The sequence below is a fragment of the Melospiza georgiana genome, chromosome Z, assembly GCF_028018845.1.
Source record: "Melospiza georgiana isolate bMelGeo1 chromosome Z, bMelGeo1.pri, whole genome shotgun sequence".
Lineage (NCBI taxonomy): Eukaryota > Metazoa > Chordata > Aves > Passeriformes > Passerellidae > Melospiza > Melospiza georgiana.
In genome coordinates, this window is record NC_080465.1 from 82,793,882 (window position 1) to 82,812,227 (window position 18,346).

The 18,346-nt window shown below is 46.0% G+C and overlaps 1 protein-coding gene across 7 annotated transcripts in view; it reads left to right on the forward strand.

Moving 5' to 3' along the window:
- NEDD4L (NEDD4 like E3 ubiquitin protein ligase) overlaps positions 1 to 18,346 on the forward strand; it is a 78,122-nt gene that overhangs the window by 29,892 nt on the left and 29,884 nt on the right. For 4 of the 7 annotated variants that reach the window (XM_058043233.1, XM_058043234.1, XM_058043236.1 and 1 more), the window contains exons 4-5: positions 1,677 to 1,715; positions 3,061 to 3,114. In XM_058043233.1, coding sequence (XP_057899216.1) covers positions 1,677 to 1,715; positions 3,061 to 3,114 — 93 coding nt within the window. The other 3 variants (XM_058043229.1, XM_058043230.1, XM_058043231.1) reach the window with 2 other exon arrangements.

Below are 18,346 nucleotides of genomic sequence, written 5' to 3' on the forward strand. Positions count from 1 at the left end.
CTTCACCTTGACTGTGCTGAGCTCCAAAGACTTCTACCTTTCCCATATGGAATATTAAAAATATCTCCATCTCTGGGAACGCCCAGTCTCCCCATTGAGAGCATCATTTCTCTCCACGTCCTCCTTTTCTGTGTAGGGTTGAATGAAAACCCATTTTTGAATACCCGAGGAAGGTCTAGCTCAGCTTGACTCCCGGCAGTCCTTTATATGTGCAGCACTTGCCCTTTTTAGGATGTGGCTCTTCTTGAGGTTGAGTGTTTGTTATTTTTTCCCTGCTCATGTCCTGTACGGAGCCATTCCTGCAGTTCTTTCTCCTGTGCTGGCATTAAGATAAGTTTGCACTTTCTGACTCAGCTCACTAAGAGCGGGGCCTGTAAAGGTGGGACACATTTCTGTGAGTTACCAGGCATTTACCAGAGACTCTGCTGCCTTGTCCATCAGGTTTCCTTGAACTCTGTGGTTAAGCAGCATTCAGAATGAATGGATTGTCAGTGGGCCGTAGTGCCCTCAAAACCTGTGTTAAGCCAGTGCTTTGTTTGGTAAATTGTATATACCCTCTCTTGCAACAGCAGTAGCATTTGATGAATACAAGTGCTTAAAATGTAACATTGTTTTCCTTACTGCTTCATTTTAATTTATGTTTACTGAATACATTGTGCTCCTTCAGGGAAAACAGCTGAAAGTTTCTCTGCGCCTGCAAGCCCATCCCTGCTCTTCCTGTCATTGATTCACCTGCCCTTTACAGTGGTCTTTTCTTCCAAAAAGTGTTTCCTGCTCTGCCATGAGCTCCTGTATTCCCAGTTTGTAGAGAGATGCAGTATAATCAGCCCTCTTGTCCTGCATATGAGGAATCTCTTGGATCTATAGCAAGGAGTAAGATAAACAGCCAAGATTCCCCTTCTCTGCTAGAACAGAATTGTCGTGGGTGTAAAGCCAATTTTTCCTGTCAGCTCTGCCCATAAATCTCTGCTGTGTGAGAGCATGAGGGAATGATTTGGCATGAGCACAAAAACATTGGACATATTGTCCAATTGTTTTTATACTTACCCAAGCTTGAATTGCCCAAATTACTGTTTGTAGTTCTCATCTCTTTTTTGTCAGTTTATTATGTCATGTTTGAGCTCACTTCAGCTGGCAATCTATATGCATGTTTGTTTTAGTCAGGTTGTTAAAATTAAAATCCTTGGGCTGGGAGGACATTGGAAGAATATCTTACCTATTCCAAGAAAAAACCTTTTTTTGTTATGTTTTGGGGGGTTTTTTTGTTTTTGTTTTTTTTTTTTTTTAATTTTTCTGTTTATTTCACAGTATAAATCTGAGCATATTCTTGTAGCCCTAAAGTTACCTTTGTGTTTAAAAAAATTGTCTGGGTTTAAATGAATCTTGAGAATGAAATGTCTTCAGATTTTATTTCTATAGGTTCTCAATGATTTGTCTTTTAATCATCAAATTCTATTTTTATTTAATGTCTATTTTAGGATCATCTGACTCAAATATCCTCCCACATTTGGTTAACTCAATAGAGAATTTCTAGTTGGCAGTATATTTTTCAATTTCTTTTATTACATGCTTTTCTTTCTCTTCTATTTCCCTAGAAAACTGTCACTTGCATGTATGTTTTTATAATTCACACCAGAAAACATAAACATTAGACGTAAATATTATTTCTTTTACAGACACTGAACCCTAAATGGAATGAAGAGTTTTACTTCAGAGTAAGTTTCTCTTTATTTGCAGTCATTATTAGAACATGCACAGCTAATCTTGTTTTCTGTTTATCAAATAGATTGTACAGCTGATCTTATTTTGTATTTGTTTATATGTTTACTCCAAAGACCTGCTTGCCCTGATGTACTTGCTGTTGTGTTTCTGAGGGGATGGAATGCTCAGCAGGAATTGGCTCCGGGTTCCTTGGAAACTGTTTCCCAACCTGCAGTTATATAATTGTGAAGGGCAGTAACTTTGCTACTCAGTTGCAGACAATATTTTCTCAAAGAGCAATTGACTTCTAGTGCAGCTGTAGCTCCCACAGAAGCAGGCCAGGCAGAATTTCAGTGGGTTTCAGGCATTAATCTCGAGCAGTGCCTGAGGGCGGATGGTTCAGCCGGGAGTTCTGTGGATGCGGGGAGCTCTGGGACAGCAGTGCCACCACTGGAATGTGCCATGGGGAATGCTTCTGGGACACGTGCACCAAACAGCTTTTCTCAGTAATGCAGCTCTAAAATCTCAGGAAAAGGGAATGCACAACACTGCTGCAAAACCTCTGGTAGAGTTCACAGATGCTCTGTCAAAACATCTTGAATGTCCTCAGAAATGATGGGACCTGTAAAGCAATTTAGACCCTATTCTGTGTGTCACAGTTCTCCGATTTTCTCAAAACTGGGAAGTTTATCTCCAGCCCACAGAATTGTGGTGTATTATTTCTAAATTTTCTTAATTAAACATGCTGGTCATAGTAACTCAGCTTGAAAAGATTTTCTGAAAAAATAGATCAACTGGATCAAACACTATAAAACTTGTTTAATAGCAGCTGTTTTGTCTTTCTGACAGGGTTCTTTTTATGTTTGATTTTGTCCTTTTAAATGTTGGCAGTCTTTCTGCTTCAGTTAAAGTAAATAATTTTCTGGGGATATATTTGCTGGTTTATGTGTTGGGGAGATTTCTGCTGGGTGTTCCAAGGGTGCTTGCTAAACGGGCTAGAGATGGTGAGCAATAGACAGTCAGAAACATATCTGAATATGCAGTTCTGAAGGAAATGCAGCAAAACTCTTGCTCCTTGTAAATCAGTCAGTCAGTCAGGGAGCCCTGATAGTCTGTCCTGGGACTGGGCTCCTCTGCCAGGGAAATGCAGTAACTGAGCACAGTAAATAAAAGCTTTCATGTCAACTGCCAGGCTCTTTCCAGTTACAGTAAGGTTCTGGTGCTCCAATTCAAGTAAAGATTTACATCAGACCTGTTAGTCCTGTCCTAATTACCTTGGTTTGATTGCTGCCTGACCTAGCACCCAGACTGTTATTGTCCAGCTCCTGTACTTGCAGTGACATGTGGATTTTCTCACAGGTAAACCCAACCAACCATCGGCTCCTGTTCGAGGTGTTTGATGAAAACAGACTGGTGAGTGCTTGTCTTAGTTGTGTTATACTAATCACAGCTGATGAAACACAACACAGCCTAGAGGTGTCTTCAGACAGTTGTTTCCGTGAGTGTGCCAAGAAACACAAATAGAGATGTAAAAACCATTTGAGTCTGGGACTAAAAGGGCACTAAAGTCTCAACAGAGTAAATGTGATGGAGCCTCATTTTGGATGCAGAGACTGTGTTGTTGAGTAACATGTTTTAGCTGAAAAATAAGGTAATACCAACACCTGTGCTTCTACAAGCCAATCTCCAGGACCATTGCTGTGTGGAAACTGTTCACATTTTTGTTGCGTCTCATAATCCATATAAAAAATAGTGGGATTGTGCTAGCTGCTGGCAGTTTGATCAGTTTGAGCTGCCATTGCTCTTGGGATTGGTAATTTTCTGGCTTTTGAAAGCAAGCTGCTGGCAAGCAGAGTTCAGATGGCAGAGGACTGACCCGCCACATACAGGTTTTCAGAGCTGTTGACAAGATTTAGGCTTTTCAGTTCTCGCAGGGAACAGCTGTCCAGGCCCTGAGATGGAGCTGCGCTTCTGGTTAACCAGAGTTTCTTTTCTGGTATGTGCTGAGAAGTGTGTGCACCCTTCACGTGGGAGTGCCCTCAGGGCACTGAATATCTTTGTTGTAGCAGAGCTGATTTAGGGTGGTTGCTTCACGTTTTGGTGTATCCTGTCTGCCTGTCCTCCTGAGCTCTTCTGGCTCTCAGAGTGTAACTGTACTCCATGCTGGCAGTGCCACGCGTGGTGGCATTGCTGACTCCCTCTCTGGAGGCCAGCCAGGAGCAGGCAGTTCTGTGCAGGGTCTGAGACAAATCGGTACAAACGGACATGCAACACCCAACTCCGCTTTTCCCTCACCTGTACTGCCTGGTAAATCTGGAAAAGGAGCTTTCTGTCTTGCTTTCCTGCATGTTTCTGCTGGTTTTACTGTGTGAGAGATCTTTGCCATATGTATGATTGCTTTGTAATTTGTAGTTGCTCAAAGGGAGCTGCAGGTTATATTGCTGTTGGGGATTTTTAAAGGCAAAAGATTTTTGCTTAATTGCGTTATGAGCCTGGTTAAAATGGAAAGCATAACCGTGTTGTATTTATTCCTGTCCTGCCATGACAGCCCAGAGCTGTAACACACCCGTGTTATGCTTGAAAGAATTTTCCTCATTTGCATGTGGTGTTGACTTAAACTTTTAACACAAAATGGAAGTGTTCTGTTGTAGTTACATTCTTCTGCAAGTGCTTTCTCCAAGTGTGCCCTGTGAATCTGATGTGGTTTAGATTTATAGCAGTGCTGAGTGTGTTCACTGCCTCCGTCAGCTGCAAGAGCTTTCCCGCTGGGGCCGCTCCTCCCTGATGGAAAAGGAGCAGCTGGGAAGGTGCTGTTTCAGGCTCTTGCTGGCATTACAAAAAAAAAAAAAAAAGGAAAAAACAAACTCCTCACACACACTTACATTGGAGAGGGGGAACCAGGCCACGTGACTCCCACCATCCTACCCTATGTCACCGTGTGTGTAGGAGCGCTGACTGCTCCTGCCCAATCATGCCTGGAATGCCGCTTGCCACTTGGGCTATTTCTGCTATCTGTCGCTCCCAGGGCTGCAGTGCTAACCGTTTGGCAGATGGGACACTTTTTCTTGGAGTTCATGTCTTTGGTTTTTAACTTCTGGCAGTGCCTGAATTGTTGCTGTTCTCCCTCTCCTTTTCTCCTCTCTGTAAAACCATGGCCCATCGGCTACGGTTTCATTTTGGTTCTGGGAGAAGCAACACAGCCCCCGAATCGGAGATCCTCGCCCGGGAGAGAGAAGATGACTTTTTCATGGCATTCCACACCTTGCCAAGAAGAAGCAGCCCTCACGCCTTCTTGCGGCACGGAGCAGAGGATGGCAGCAATGGAGGTTTGCACGAAGCGGGCTCCTTGAAGAGGAGCACATCCATGTTTATCCCGCAGCTGCTGAACGGCGTGGACGCGCGCCCCACCAGGAGCTCGTCCATGCAGATCTCGCTGCAGCGCAAGGCTGCCGACGGCTGCGCCGACGAGAGCGCGGCCCCGGACTCTCCGGAGGACACGCTCCCCTGGAAATTCTCAGACTTCAGGGAGCGTTACGCATCCCCCGCTGAAAAGCGCTCTTCTCCAAGTGCTCCACAGGTGACTGCTGAAAGTTCTTCACCCAGGCTGCTGGAAGAGTTAGGGCAGCAGACAGATGGAACTGTTTGCTGTAACCGTAGAATGTTTTGTAGTGCTAATCCCCAGAGCGAGGAGGCTCTGCCGACTGCCCAACGAGAAGAAGCAAGGGAAGCAGCTTCAGGTTTAAACATAAGCGGTGTGAGGATTCAGCATCGGGCCTCAAGTGCTGAGGTGCCTCAGGTTACTCTACTTCCCCTTGGTCCTGAGGCTCCAAATAGTGCTCCCACCTCTGAACCCCGGCGCTGGTCCTTGCAGCATGTGCCAGATCTGTCAGCAAATTCAGGGAAAAAGTTCTTTGTTCTCCAGTTACAGCAGCCACAGACAAGCAGTATGGGCACAGGAGGTGGAGGTAACTTTGGCTTTACCGGAACAAAAGGGGACAGATTGGTCAGGTACCCTCGGATACGGCTGGAAAGGAGTACTTCCTACCCCGTCCAGCCACCAGCAGAAGGAATTAGCCCCACAGGTGATGGGCTGAATTCGGAGCTGCCTGGAAACAGCGGGAACAGGGCAGAAATACCTAGAGGCAATTCAGTAGAGCGGATGCCTCAAGGGCAGGGATGCTTGTTTAAAATCAGACCTGATCAAAACATGAGGCAGCAGCACTTCAGGATTCTTGTCACGCGTGGGCCGGAAGAACAAAGTCAGGGTGTCGGTAAGGAGGGTCGTGGCACCCCGTGTCCTGCGGCAACCGGCACCGCAGTAAGTATGATGCTGGGTGTGCTGTGCTGCTGAAACACAGATTGCCTTACAAAGGCTGCCAGGCTGCAGCCAACTGCAGCACTTCCATTGGTAGTGTTGGAATGTTCTGCCTTTCTGTGGAGCAAACCACAAACCAGCTTTATTTCTAATCTAATGTAACTTTGCTCTCAGTTAAGATTACATCCAGTGTAATATTTTCAGATCTTACTGTCACATGTTTCTTAATTCACTGTTATGTCAGCTGGAAAGATTTTTTTTTAAATCAGAGCATTCAAATAGCAAATTAAATGTTCCTGTTAGTTTAGTTGGCTGGGATCTTACTGCATGAAGCACTCTTTGTGCACTCCGGTTTTAAAAATCAGAATACTTTGGCACTTTCTAAATGTAATGGACACACATGTACCTCTACACACTTCCAAAAAAGTATTGTAATGAAATAGTTGTTAAAACTCTGGGAATCTTAGGGTGATTTCAATCAAAGTACTGACTTAGGTAAGGTACCAGGAAGTCTGAGGAAAAAATAATCTTTTTTAGTAATTTCTTATAGTAATTTTTCTTTCTTCCTTCTGGAAGTGAAAAACATGTCATGCCTTTTGTATGCCACAAGTCCTGATCCAAGTCCAAGTGCAAGTGGCTTGGCACAACTCAGTAAACAGTCTTGTTGTTTGGATTTGCCTCGATTTGGTGTTAGGATGGCAAAATTATTCTTCTGGGTTTGCTTTGTTACAGCAGGTGAGGATTGATGGTCGATGTTTTTCAGCCACTTTTTCAAAGCCCAAAGTAGGAACGAAACTGAAGGGTTTGGATTAGTCATTTGCTTAAATTGCTTTGCTGTGCAATCCAACACGGCCCACTCGAGTTCCCAGCTCGGGGATGCTGTATTTAGCAGAGCGAGCTCTGGCTCCAGCTGTGGCACGGGCTCTGAGGAGATTTCAGGCTCCATGGCTCCTGTGCTCTCAGGCACTGAAATGCAGCACAGGGACAGCTGCTCCCTGCAGCAAGGCCAGGGCTGACTCTGCAGCTTTCCCATGGAAAGGCTTTTGGATGCCGTGTTTTGCCAGCCTTCTTTCTGGGAGCTCTTGAAAGCGTAAAATAGAAAGAAATCCCTTCCTGGTACACGTTTGGTTCCAAGACATGAAAGGGAGCAGAAAAAAAGTATGTCTGATTTTCCTTTCCTCTTTATTATCCCTTGCTCCTTTCTCAGATCAGCCATTCATGGAGACCCACTACGGCCAGTTCTGTAAGTAGTTGTGGGGTGTCAGACCCAGCACAGAGGCAGCAGAGGTTTGCAGAGATGTGCCCTGGGGTCTGTGCAGCAGTTCTTATTTTCCTAAAGCATCTCCCCTCAAAGTCCTGCTTTCATCCCCCTTGTAGTAACAATTCCCATCCCAAGGACGTGCTTCAGTGTTCCCAGAGGAGAATGAGGAAATTTGTTCCTCTGTGCTCTTGGTTTGAGTGACCGTGAGGAATGGATTGAGGCAGCTGTGCAGCATGGCAGGCACAGAGGTGCCCAGCCCATGTGGCACTGCGTCCTGCAGGGCAGACACTCTCAAAGGAAAAGAGCTAACTGAAACTTAAACATTTTTGGGGTGTTTCTTATCCTTGTAGCAAATCCAGAAATACTGTGGGTAGAGGTGATGGACTGGGCAGGATGCCATGGGAAGTGTGGGGGATTGGAAGCGTTTTGGTGCAAGTTTAGTTGCATTTTTTGACCACAGAACATTACTTGTTAAGGTGCCATTTTTAATCTGTCCCACAGAAGTTTGTTTGAAAGATCTATGAAGTGAGTAAGGGAGTGCCTGAAATACCTGATCTCTTGAGCTGAGGGGAGAGGTTGCCATGGTTTATAGTTGATAGTGTGAAAGAAAAATAATTGTGGTGTGTCCCAGTGCAAGAAGTTTATGTGGATGTGATTGATATAGGGCCTGGGCCGGGGCTGGGAGCAGCAGCTGCTGCAGCCTGATTTATCTCAGAGCAAACATCCGAGCGGGCGTCTGCAGTCCTGCTGCTCTGAGTGACCTTTCAAATATCTGCTCTTTTAGACAAGTGCTTTGGGGCAGGCAGGATGTCTTTCATTACCAGACAGGGTAAAATATTAAGTAAAGGCTACGCTCATGTCAAGCTGTGAAAAATTTTATTTGGAAGCCTTGTTGCAAATTCTTTTGCCTGCTGTGATATTTTATATGCCGTGCAATAGAATGTCTGTGCACTGTGCATATCCCACATACTGCTGTTGTTTATCATTGGGAGCTGTGAGTGCAGAGCTGGATTTGTGGGAAACACTTCAAAAATGTATTGGACAACTGCTGGAGAGAGCTGACAAAGGCATCTTTGTGAGCAAAAACCAGCGTGCCCTAACAAAGTGTTGCAGGAGTAGGACTGAATTACATTCAGTAAACAAACAGAAGCGGCACCTCTGGGTTTGGCCAGCCTGCATTTCTCACAGCTCAGCTCTTCCTCTCCGTTCTTCGAAATCATTTTAAAATAAATATTGCTCCTGCTTCAGGGATTGCTACCTGGACCCCTAACAGGCATTTCTAGGAAATAATTCATGTGGCCATAGCTGGAGGTTTAAATGGTTCAAATGAATAGTGCAGTGAATTTCCCGGCTCTCCACTTGCTCTGCAAGGAGTGCAGATGGCCATCTGGAAAGCCTCTGCTCTCTGCAGATAAGGACCTTGTTGACAGCTGCAGGTAGAGGATGATGAGTTCCATTCCTTGGGTATCTGTTAAGGACAAAATCAGTTCTTCTCAACCCGAAATCACCCTTCTTGATTTTGGTGTCCATCAGCTTGCAGGCCTGTTCTGGAGCCCTCTGGCCGTTGGGGAGGGGGCAGGTGGGCACACTCAGACCTGGGCAGAGCAGGAGCTGGTTTTCAAGGCAGCAAGTACTGAGGACCTGAATAAATTCTACCTTTTTTCTTCTCCCTCTCTGGGTGGGAGACAGATAATTCATGGCAAGTAGTGTAAATTAGCTTGCAGAATTAAGAAACCCATCTGTAACTTTTAGTCAAGTTTTCAGAGTCAAGAATTGGCAGTGCTGTCTTTTTACCTCATCCCTCCGCATTCCCAGAGCTCCCTGGGATTCTGAATTTTGTGTCAGGCATTTTTCTTTTTCTCCTTGAAAACTGTATCTGTTGGTACTTCTCTGTGAAGAAACCAGAATAAAACTTGGAGTAGCAGAGATGGAAATAGTATCACTTTTTAAAATAGCAGTAATAAACTCCTTGCTCCTGCATGGAAAAATCTGTATGTGAGTTTGGGTACACAGCAGTCTCTAAAGTGGAGAATTTATAATGGAAATGCTGACACGGGTTTAACGCTGCAGGTGCCAGCCAGAGCTGCCTTGCTGCAGATCTGGCCACAGAAAATTACAGATAAGAAAACAGAGAGTGTTGATTGCTTTTTGTGCTCTTCAGCTGGTTTTCTATTTGAGAAAAGCTGTCAAGTAATGATGAGTTTCAGAATGTGCATGTTTTGTACACATATACAGAACAGAAGTTTGGCACACGAACTGAAGTTTTTAGTTCAGCAGCTATTCCAAAGCCAAATCTGTCCTGTTTAGTTAGTTTCCAGGTTAAGTGTCATTGTAAAATAGATTACTGTATGTAATGTCTTCATCTGAAGTCCAGAGTGAATACCAGGATGACATTGGGAGCTTCCAAATGTCAGCAGTTATGTACAGAAAAATAAAATAAACTGGCATTATGACCAGCCAGGTTTTTGTCTCTGAAAGGAATGAAAAAATTAAAAGGATGTATGGGAGAAGCTTCCAGAGCTGAAGGCAAAGGAATGAGTTGTTCAAATAAGATGAAAATTGCACTTTGTGCTGTGGTGTGAGTCCAGAGCTGTCAGTGCTTTGGTGGGAAGCTGCAGCTTCCCTTTCAACCTGGGATTTATTTTAGAAAATAAATCTGATGCTGACTCTGTATCAATAGACGCATGGTAAGAGACAGAAGCAATCACAGTCTCTTCTTGTTTCTGCCCTTTTTGCTCACCAGTGAGTCATGTGCTGTCATACCTACAGCATTAAAAAAGAGCAGGTAAAATGAGAAATATTAGGAATTAACCTGCATGTAATTTAAAACATAATTAGTTATTAGCTTGGATGTTATCCGGGGCCTAAGTATACTTTTGTGAGTCAGCTCTGTGCATAAAAATTGCATAATGAAATAAATTCTATTTCCATTTTTGAGCAGTTGCCTTGTCTCTGAGGTGAGGCTGGATTCCAGCAATTTCTGAAGGGGTTTAGTAACACATGAAGTATGAAAAAGAAGTTTTCAGTAATCAGTTAATTTGCGGTGACATTATTTGAGGTCTATTACATGTTTTTAATTTACTGTGTAAAAATACCTGATCTTAACAGAGCAAGTGAAATACAATTTTCTATTGTTGTTTGCAGATGTGGGGAATGGCACACTGGCTGAGTAGGGAAAACCTTCCAGGAAACATTGCACTGTGGGAACTGGTCTTAACAGATTTGTTTTGGTCTGACGTCACCATTTTTTAATATCTTTTTGGCCTTGCAGCAGCACCCCAGTGCAAATGTCTTACAGGAAAGCAAACCTTACCTGCTTTATATTTAGTGAGGGAACTGAAATCAATCTACTCTTGCTCTTGCCATCCCCCCAGTAAGCCTCACAGTGTTTTTTCCTCAGGGAATTAACATTGCATTGTGCTGGGGTTTGGGTATTTTGTTGTCCCTTCACGAAGGTTCAGTTAAAAAGAGGAGGGAGAGAAGAGTTTTGAGAGAAGGGCTTTGGTTGCTGTCCCTGTCTAAGCTTGTAGATCCTGTGAATTCAGTGTAATTAGCCAACTGCCCAACTTCGGCCAGCCTGTACGTAAGAATGTGAAATACTTTCCTTTCCTATTGAGTGGATGCACCTTTATCCCAGTGTAGGACCTGAGTGGGTGCTCCTTTATCCCACTGTAGGACCTGAGTGGGTGCACCTTTATCCCAGGGTGGGACCCGAGTGGGTGCACCTTTATCCCAGGGTGGGACCCGAGTGGGTGCACCTTTATCCCACTGTAGGACATGAGTGGGTGCACCTTTATCCCACTGTAGGACCCGAGTGGGTGCACCTTTATCCCAGGGTAGGACCTGAGTGGGTGCACCTTTATCCCACTGTAGGACCTGAGTGGGTGCACCTTTATCCCACTGTAGGACCCGAGTGGGTGCACCTTTATCCCAGGGTAGGACCCGAGTGGGTGCACCTTTATCCCAGGGTGGGACCCGAGTGGGTGCACCTTTATCCCAGGGTGGGACCCGAGTGGGTGCACCTTTATCCCAGGGTAGGACCTGAGTGGGTGCACCTTTATCCCAGGGTAGGACCCGAGTGGGTGCACCTTTATCCCAGGGTGGGACCCGAGTGGGTGCACCTTTATCCCAGGGTGGGACCCGAGTGGGTGCACCTTTATCCCACTGTAGGACCCGAGTGGGTGCACCTTTATCCCAGTGTAGGACCCGAGTGGGTGCACCTTTATCCCAGTGTAGGACATGAGTGGGTGCACCTTTATCCCAGGGTAGGACCTGAGTGGGTGCACCTTTATCCCAGGGTGGGACCCGAGTGGGTGCACCTTTATCCCAGTGTAGGACCTGAGTGGGTGCACCTTTATCCCAGGGTGGGACCCGAGTGGGTGCACCTTTATCCCAGGGTGGGACCCGATCCCTGTGAAATGTCTCGGTGCTGTTGCCTGGCCCTGCTCGGGAAGGTTGGGAGGAGATGGCAGCCGGAGCTGTGGGTTCCTCGTGCCCCCAGGTGCCGAGCTGGCTGTGCTGGGCACTGTTTGTGTCCCAGCACTGGGTTCCAGAGGGCCTGGTTGGGCAGGTGACATCCCTTGGGCTCCTTGTGCCAGGTGCAGCCAGAACAGATCCGGGAAGGGGAGGGAGGGAGGGAAGAATGCGGAGCCGCCGGCTGGCAGGGCCAGCTCCGTTCTCCACGGAGCTGATGTGGGAGTTGGCACCGTGTGTTCCCTTCCCAGCACAGGCAGGCTCCTGCAGAGGCTTCCTGGGAGCTTGGAGCTGGCCAGAACTCTTCCTTGCCTTTTGTTCTGCTCCTAAATTTAATGCGGATTGGCTGTTCTGACCAGACTTTTGCAGCCAGTAGTGCTGGAGTTCTGGCTTTTCTGGTTTTTGCTCTAATCAAATCATTGTGCAGAATTCCAGAATACAAACAAAATAAAATAAAAAATAAAGCGTGGAACAAACTTTTCAAGCTTTTTTCTGTGTTCTTGAAATTTCACCCAGAGAGTTCATATTACCAGCTACCCACTGGGTTTTCAACTGACTGCAATTTAAATTATCCACCATAAAAAATCTGGCAGTAAATATTAGTGACCAATCCCCATGAACAAGTCAATATCATCTTGGCTCTCCTTTCTGTTACAAACAAATGTGTTGCTTGAAAATCAAGCATGTGTGAAGGTTCTTGGTCTGAGCAAGGAAAAAGTACTTGGACATGTGTAGGTGTAAATGATTATTAATTTGCAGAAGTTAGGAGTAGTTAATGTCCACTAATAAGCATGTCAGTGGCCTAAGCATGAAGTACCTTACTGTTCCCTCTGGTCAGTACACAGCCATGTTTCCCCTCAGGATTCTGATTATTACCTAGTAGAAGTCTTGTGTCACAGAAAAGTGGCCTTAGAACTCTTACAGTGGATCTTGCTTTTTTCCATAACATTAGGAAAATCATTAAAGCAAAAATATGATGTCACATATTGCCAGGCCTAATGCCTTCTTGAGTGTAAGTGCTGCTGGGATCAGCCAGTTGAAAGAACGTACTTAGTACCTTTGGAAAATTCAGGCTGAATAAATGTCAGCGTGCTTTCCCTGATTCCATTCCAGCAATCTCATTTCCCTGCCTGCAGAGCCTTTCATGACTTTGATTTCCCTGCCACGGCTTCTCTGTTGTTTAACCTCAGCCCACATAGCTAAAGCACTGCATCATGATCCAGAAAAGGCTGGTGATGCTCCTGATGTAACAGGGCTGCACCAAGGTGCTGGCTGGGGCTGCTGCTCTGCTCATCCCTGGCAGTCTGTAGGGCACTCAGACACTCTTGGGGAGAGCAGAGCTTTCACAGCACTGCTGCAGTCCTGGGATGTCATTTTTAAACAAAGGCCCGATCCTACATGATTACTGAGGTGAACTTAAACTGCAGTTTTCTGGACTGTTGCTGGTAAAGATGTGCACCCTCAGTTTCCCCAGAGAGAGGGAGTTCAGCTGGGCACACAGGGAGCAGTAACTGTGTGAGCTGGACACAGCCACCACACTGGCAGGGCAATCACAGCTTGTGTGGGTGTGAGCTGGTGTGCCCACAGGGCAATCACAGCTTGTGGGAGTGTGAGCTGGTGTGCCCACAGGGGAGTCACAGCTTGTGTGGGTGTGAGCTGGTGTGCCCACAAGGGTTTACTGGCAGGGGAGTCACAGCTTGTGTGGGTGTGAGCTGGTGTGCCCACAGGGCAATCACAGCTTGTGTGGGTGTGAGCTGGTGTGCCCACAGGGCAATCACAGCTTGTGTGGGTGTGAGCTGGTGTGCCCACAGGGGAGTCACAGCTTGTGGGTGTGAGCTGGTGTGCCCACAGGGGAGTCACAGCTTGTGTGGGTGTGAGCTGGTGTGCCCACAGGGGAGTCACAGCTTGTGTGGGTGTGAGCTGGTGTGCCCACAGGGCAATCACAGCTTGTGGGTGTGAGCTGGTGTGCCCACAGGGGAGTCACAGCTTGTGGGATTGTGAGCTGGTGTGCCCACAGGGGAGTCACAGCTTGTGTGGGTGTGAGCTGGTGTGCCCACAGGGGAGTCACAGCTTGTGTGGGTGTGAGCTGGTGTGCCCACAGGGCAATCACAGCTTGTGGGTGTGAGCTGGTGTGCCCACAGGGGAGTCACAGCTTGTGGGATTGTGAGCTGGTGTGCCCACAGGGGAGTCACAGCTTGTGTGGGTGTGAGCTGGTGTGCCCACAGGGCAATCACAGCTTGTGGGTGTGAGCTGGTGTGCCCACAGGGGAGTCACAGCTTGTGTGGGTGTGAGCTGGTGTGCCCACAAGCGTTTACTGGCAGGGGAATCACAGCTTGTGTGGGTGTGAGCTGGTGTGCCCACAGGGCAATCACAGCTTGTGTGGGTGTGAGCTGGTGTGCCCACAAGGGTTTACTGGGGGTTCTGGAGGGGTCAGACAAACGTTTGGTTCCAAACTGTCCCTGGTCCCGTGAGCTTGGGTTGTCGCGCTCGGGTTACAGTGGGGATTGTTGCAGGCATTTGAGGCTGCTCCGAACTGTTGGGAGTGGCTGATGGCCCAGTGCCTGGTGTGGATAAGGGGAGGGTGGAATGGCAGAAATGAGTGTCTCTGCTGGGGACTTTTGCTTTGCCATGAGTAATTTTGTATTATTTTAGTGCTGCTTTGCAATGAGCAGTGTGTGTATTCAGGAATAGTGCTCAGTAATGAAGGATGTTACGTCACTGCGATGGATGACTAAAATTTCATTGTTCTTCAAGACCAGTTCTTTGCTGCAGAGTTCTTGAGTTGAGAATTATTCTAATTTGTATGAAAAATGCCAGTAAATTTGACCAGAATCATAGAAGAGATGCACAGAGAAGAATAATTATTTAGAAAATTTCCAAAGTGCACAGTTTTGCTTACTCAGCATGTCTGTGCAGAATATGTACACCTTATGCCTCTGGAAGTGATGCTCCCCAAATCCCTCTGTTTTTCAAGCTGTTTATTTAAACAGCAGTTCCATTTTTACAGATTCTGGGAGAGGATCAGTTTTGTCTCTGTTCAATTCCCACAGAAGTCACAGTCTGAACATCTTTTTTCTTTCTCAGCTGCCTTCAAGTTGCAGGAGGAGGTGAAAGTGTTTTAAAAGGTGGCCATTTTAACCTTCCTGTTAAAGCCAGCTATCCTGCTGCTCATCTTCCAGCATGCTTGCAGGACTGGATACATTCTGCATCTCAGGCCCTTCCGATCTCAGTTGCTGCAGTTCTTCAGGATATATTAGAAGCACTGGAATAGCTTTAGGGGGAATATAAATCCCCCTAGCACAGGAGAGCATTTCTACTCTAACAGTACTTGGCTTTTCTGAGGGTTGTATTGCTTAACTGCTTTCTGCCAAGAAAGCACTTATACAGAAAAATTGGTCATGACAGATATATAGTGGAATCCAAAAGTCTGAATATATCCAAAAATCTGAACTGCTGTTGATGAGAAAAAGAAAGTAGGACATTTCTCTGAGCAGAAGGAAAAAGGTAGAATAAGTGGATAAGTAGATTAATGCAGAGAAGAAATGGCAGTGGAGACAGTAAGAGGTCTGTTGTTTGCATGGTTCCTGGTGTCTGCAGCAAGACAGCATTAATGAACTATTTGCCAGCTAATTATACTGGTTTTGCTCTACTCAGTGCTGGACAGCATAGCAGAGCTTCCCCAGCCTCCCTTGCCTGCTTGCCAGGCTCCGCAGGAGCAGGTCCCAGGTGCCCCTCCCTCTGGGAATGCTGCTGCTGGGAGTCCCTGGGTGTCAGGGCTGCTGCAGTGTGCTCTGGGCACCCTCCCCAGGCAGCAGCAGTGCCACCAGAGCGTTTGGGGGAGCCTGTGCAAGTTCCAAGCAGTAAAAGGCAGCTGTCGGTGCTTTGGAAAGCCACAGACCTCTTCCTTGCAACAATCTTCCTGCTGTAAACTTGTCTTTGTTTCACTTGCTGGCTTTACCAAGCTGGCCTCACATCTACAGTTTCTCAGCTGGAAGGCCATTGTTTTTGAAATTCTGTACCTTTTGAATCCTCAGCTATCAAAGGCATGCAGGTGTTTGTGTTACACGTGGTGTGCCACAGCTTTGCATGTACTCTATGTATTTGCTGCTGCTTCATAAAACACCTTTCTTTGCTCTTTTGAAGAGCAATGTTTCCCAAACTTGGTGTGAGAAATACTTCCATGATTTTCTGGCTCTGAAATTCCGGTAAGGAAGGTGGCTTGAGGGCTCTGAGCAAAGCGTTTCAGCCAGAGTTCTTTGGAAAAGCGTTCTTGGCACAGTGCCCTTCTCCTGTGGCGGCAGAGTGTGCGTGGTGTGGGCAGGGGAAGGTTGGCTTTGCTGGGCACGGCTCTGAGCATGAGCTGCCGAGGCGGCACCTGCTCACGTGTGCCTTCAGAGACACGAACTGCTCTGGCCACGGCAGCAGGGTCCAGGCTCTGCGCTTGCTCCTGCCCTTGCCGCAGCTCTGGGAGTTAGATGGATTGCAGACAGCAGGCTTTTCTGTTACTCCACAGAGCAGATTATTGTGCACAATGTTTAGAAGTTAGTGGTGCTTACGGACTATGGCACTGGTAATTTGAGCCCATTCTATTGTGCCTCACTGTTCTTTCTTGGGGAGTTATGATGAAGCTTCATAAGAAGATTGTTTCATTTTTGTTCTGAGAGGTTTTTTTTCAGTAATGCCTTCATTTCTTACGGAACATAGGACAGAGGCTGTTCTAATGCAATTGTACATTTTCCACATCCTCTCAAAGCTCAGGCCTGTTTTAAGTGTCTAAGGAGGAATGGATTCCCATGTTTCCAGAGGCTCTTGGTAGTGTAGCCATGGTGATAGCAGCATTTGCTCTGCCCATCGCAGGTAGAGAGTCTTTGGTAGCTGAGAGCAGGAGCAGCTCCTGTTTGCAGCCCTCCTGTGTGTCACCGTGAGCAGCTCAGTAGGAAGCCATTTTCCTGTCATGAACAGATAAGGCTTAACTTGTTTTTTTTTCCCCGACATTTTCCACAGTTTTCTTGGCTGTTACTGGGTTTCAGGAGTATGCCAGATCTTGGCAGAGGTGCCCAGTGGTTTTTGGGTTTTTGTTGTGTTTAAATAAGCAGTGGCAGTGCAAGACAAATAATTCAGGATTTAAATAATTGGTGCTTATGTCTTGCGATTTGCTTAATCCGTTTAAGAACTGATCCAGTTGTGGTTGACTATGTGTGCCAGGAAGGAGACATTTGTCTCTCAGCTGTGCTGATTCTGGAGCACCACTGCCTCATCTGGGAAACTGCAGCTCAGAACGTAATTCCTTCATCTCAGCTCAGGTTTGGCTCCCAGGAGCAGCCTGCGTGTTCCCTGGTTCTGTGGTGTCCCAGGCTGGAGAGCGAGGGCTGTGTGTGACCCTGGGAGCCTCATGTAGGCTCTGTCCTTCCCTGTGCTCCGTGCGTGGCACTGACACCCCGGGGCAGCAATTGGGCCGTAAAATGAAAGCTGAGAGGGAAGGCACCAGGGAAAGTGTAATCTGACACTGTTGTATTGAGCTGCCTGGGGGAAAAGTCAGTGTTTGTTTACTCTGGTGGGAAGGAATAACAGATCATTTTTTAAGAAATAAGCCACTTGTGTTGTTTGTTCTACCTGCACTTACAGATTTGGAGTAGGAAAACCACCCCCACACACATCAATTAGGGTTTTTTTCTGTGGTTACAGTGCAATATTCTTGATTAAGAATATATCAGTGAAAATATCAGAGCCAGATTGCAGAGATCCACTGCAAAAGTATAGTCAGTTGCCATTATTAGCAAATGAAAGGTGGAATTTTAGTTATGCTTGGGAAGTGCTGCTGAAAATATTTTCCTTAAGAAAGAAGTGGTGACAGTGGCAAGTGGCAGAATTTCTGAGAGTTTATATAAATTAAGAGAGTTTTATGACAGTTCAGAAAGAAAGAAAAAGATTGCTGAAACTGTCCAGCTAAGAATTTTAGTAATCATATAATCGAATGATAGAGGAATATCGTAAAAATATCATTGTAGCTTTATTCATGAGAATGAGATCAGGGAGTTGATAAGCCTTAGGTGTAGAGAGACATCTGTGACGACTAACTAATACTTTAAGGTGTTAGTTGAGAGCAGTTAAATGCTCTTTGTTTCAATTAATAAAATTGTGGTTTGCTGCTAGTTTTTTTTGGTTTTGTTTTGTTTTTTTTTTTTTTTATAATTAACAATACTTTAATGAACACAAATCCTCTTTGTTTTTTTGGGGTGCTTTTCATTTTTAAAGCCTTTGGTAAAAGTACAGTTCAGAAGAGTTTTCTCTCCAGGTGAGACAGGTGATTTCCTGTAGCTCTCTGGGAAGGCAGCAGTGGTTTCTGCTCTTGTATTTTTCCTGTTGCTGTGTGCAACTCTTGTATTTTTGCTGGGAAATGTGGTGCTGTCTGAACCCGACAGTCTGGACCACTCCTGGAGCAGTTTTCCAGGACTTGGCGGCAAAGGCACATCACATCTCAAGTGCTGGGTTTAAGTACTACATCAGGAAAATTGGCTTATTTCGTGGTTAATTTTTCACTTCTGTTGTACCAGAGTGGCTGCTGAGTGCTCAGTGGAGGTGAGAATGCCCTCTTG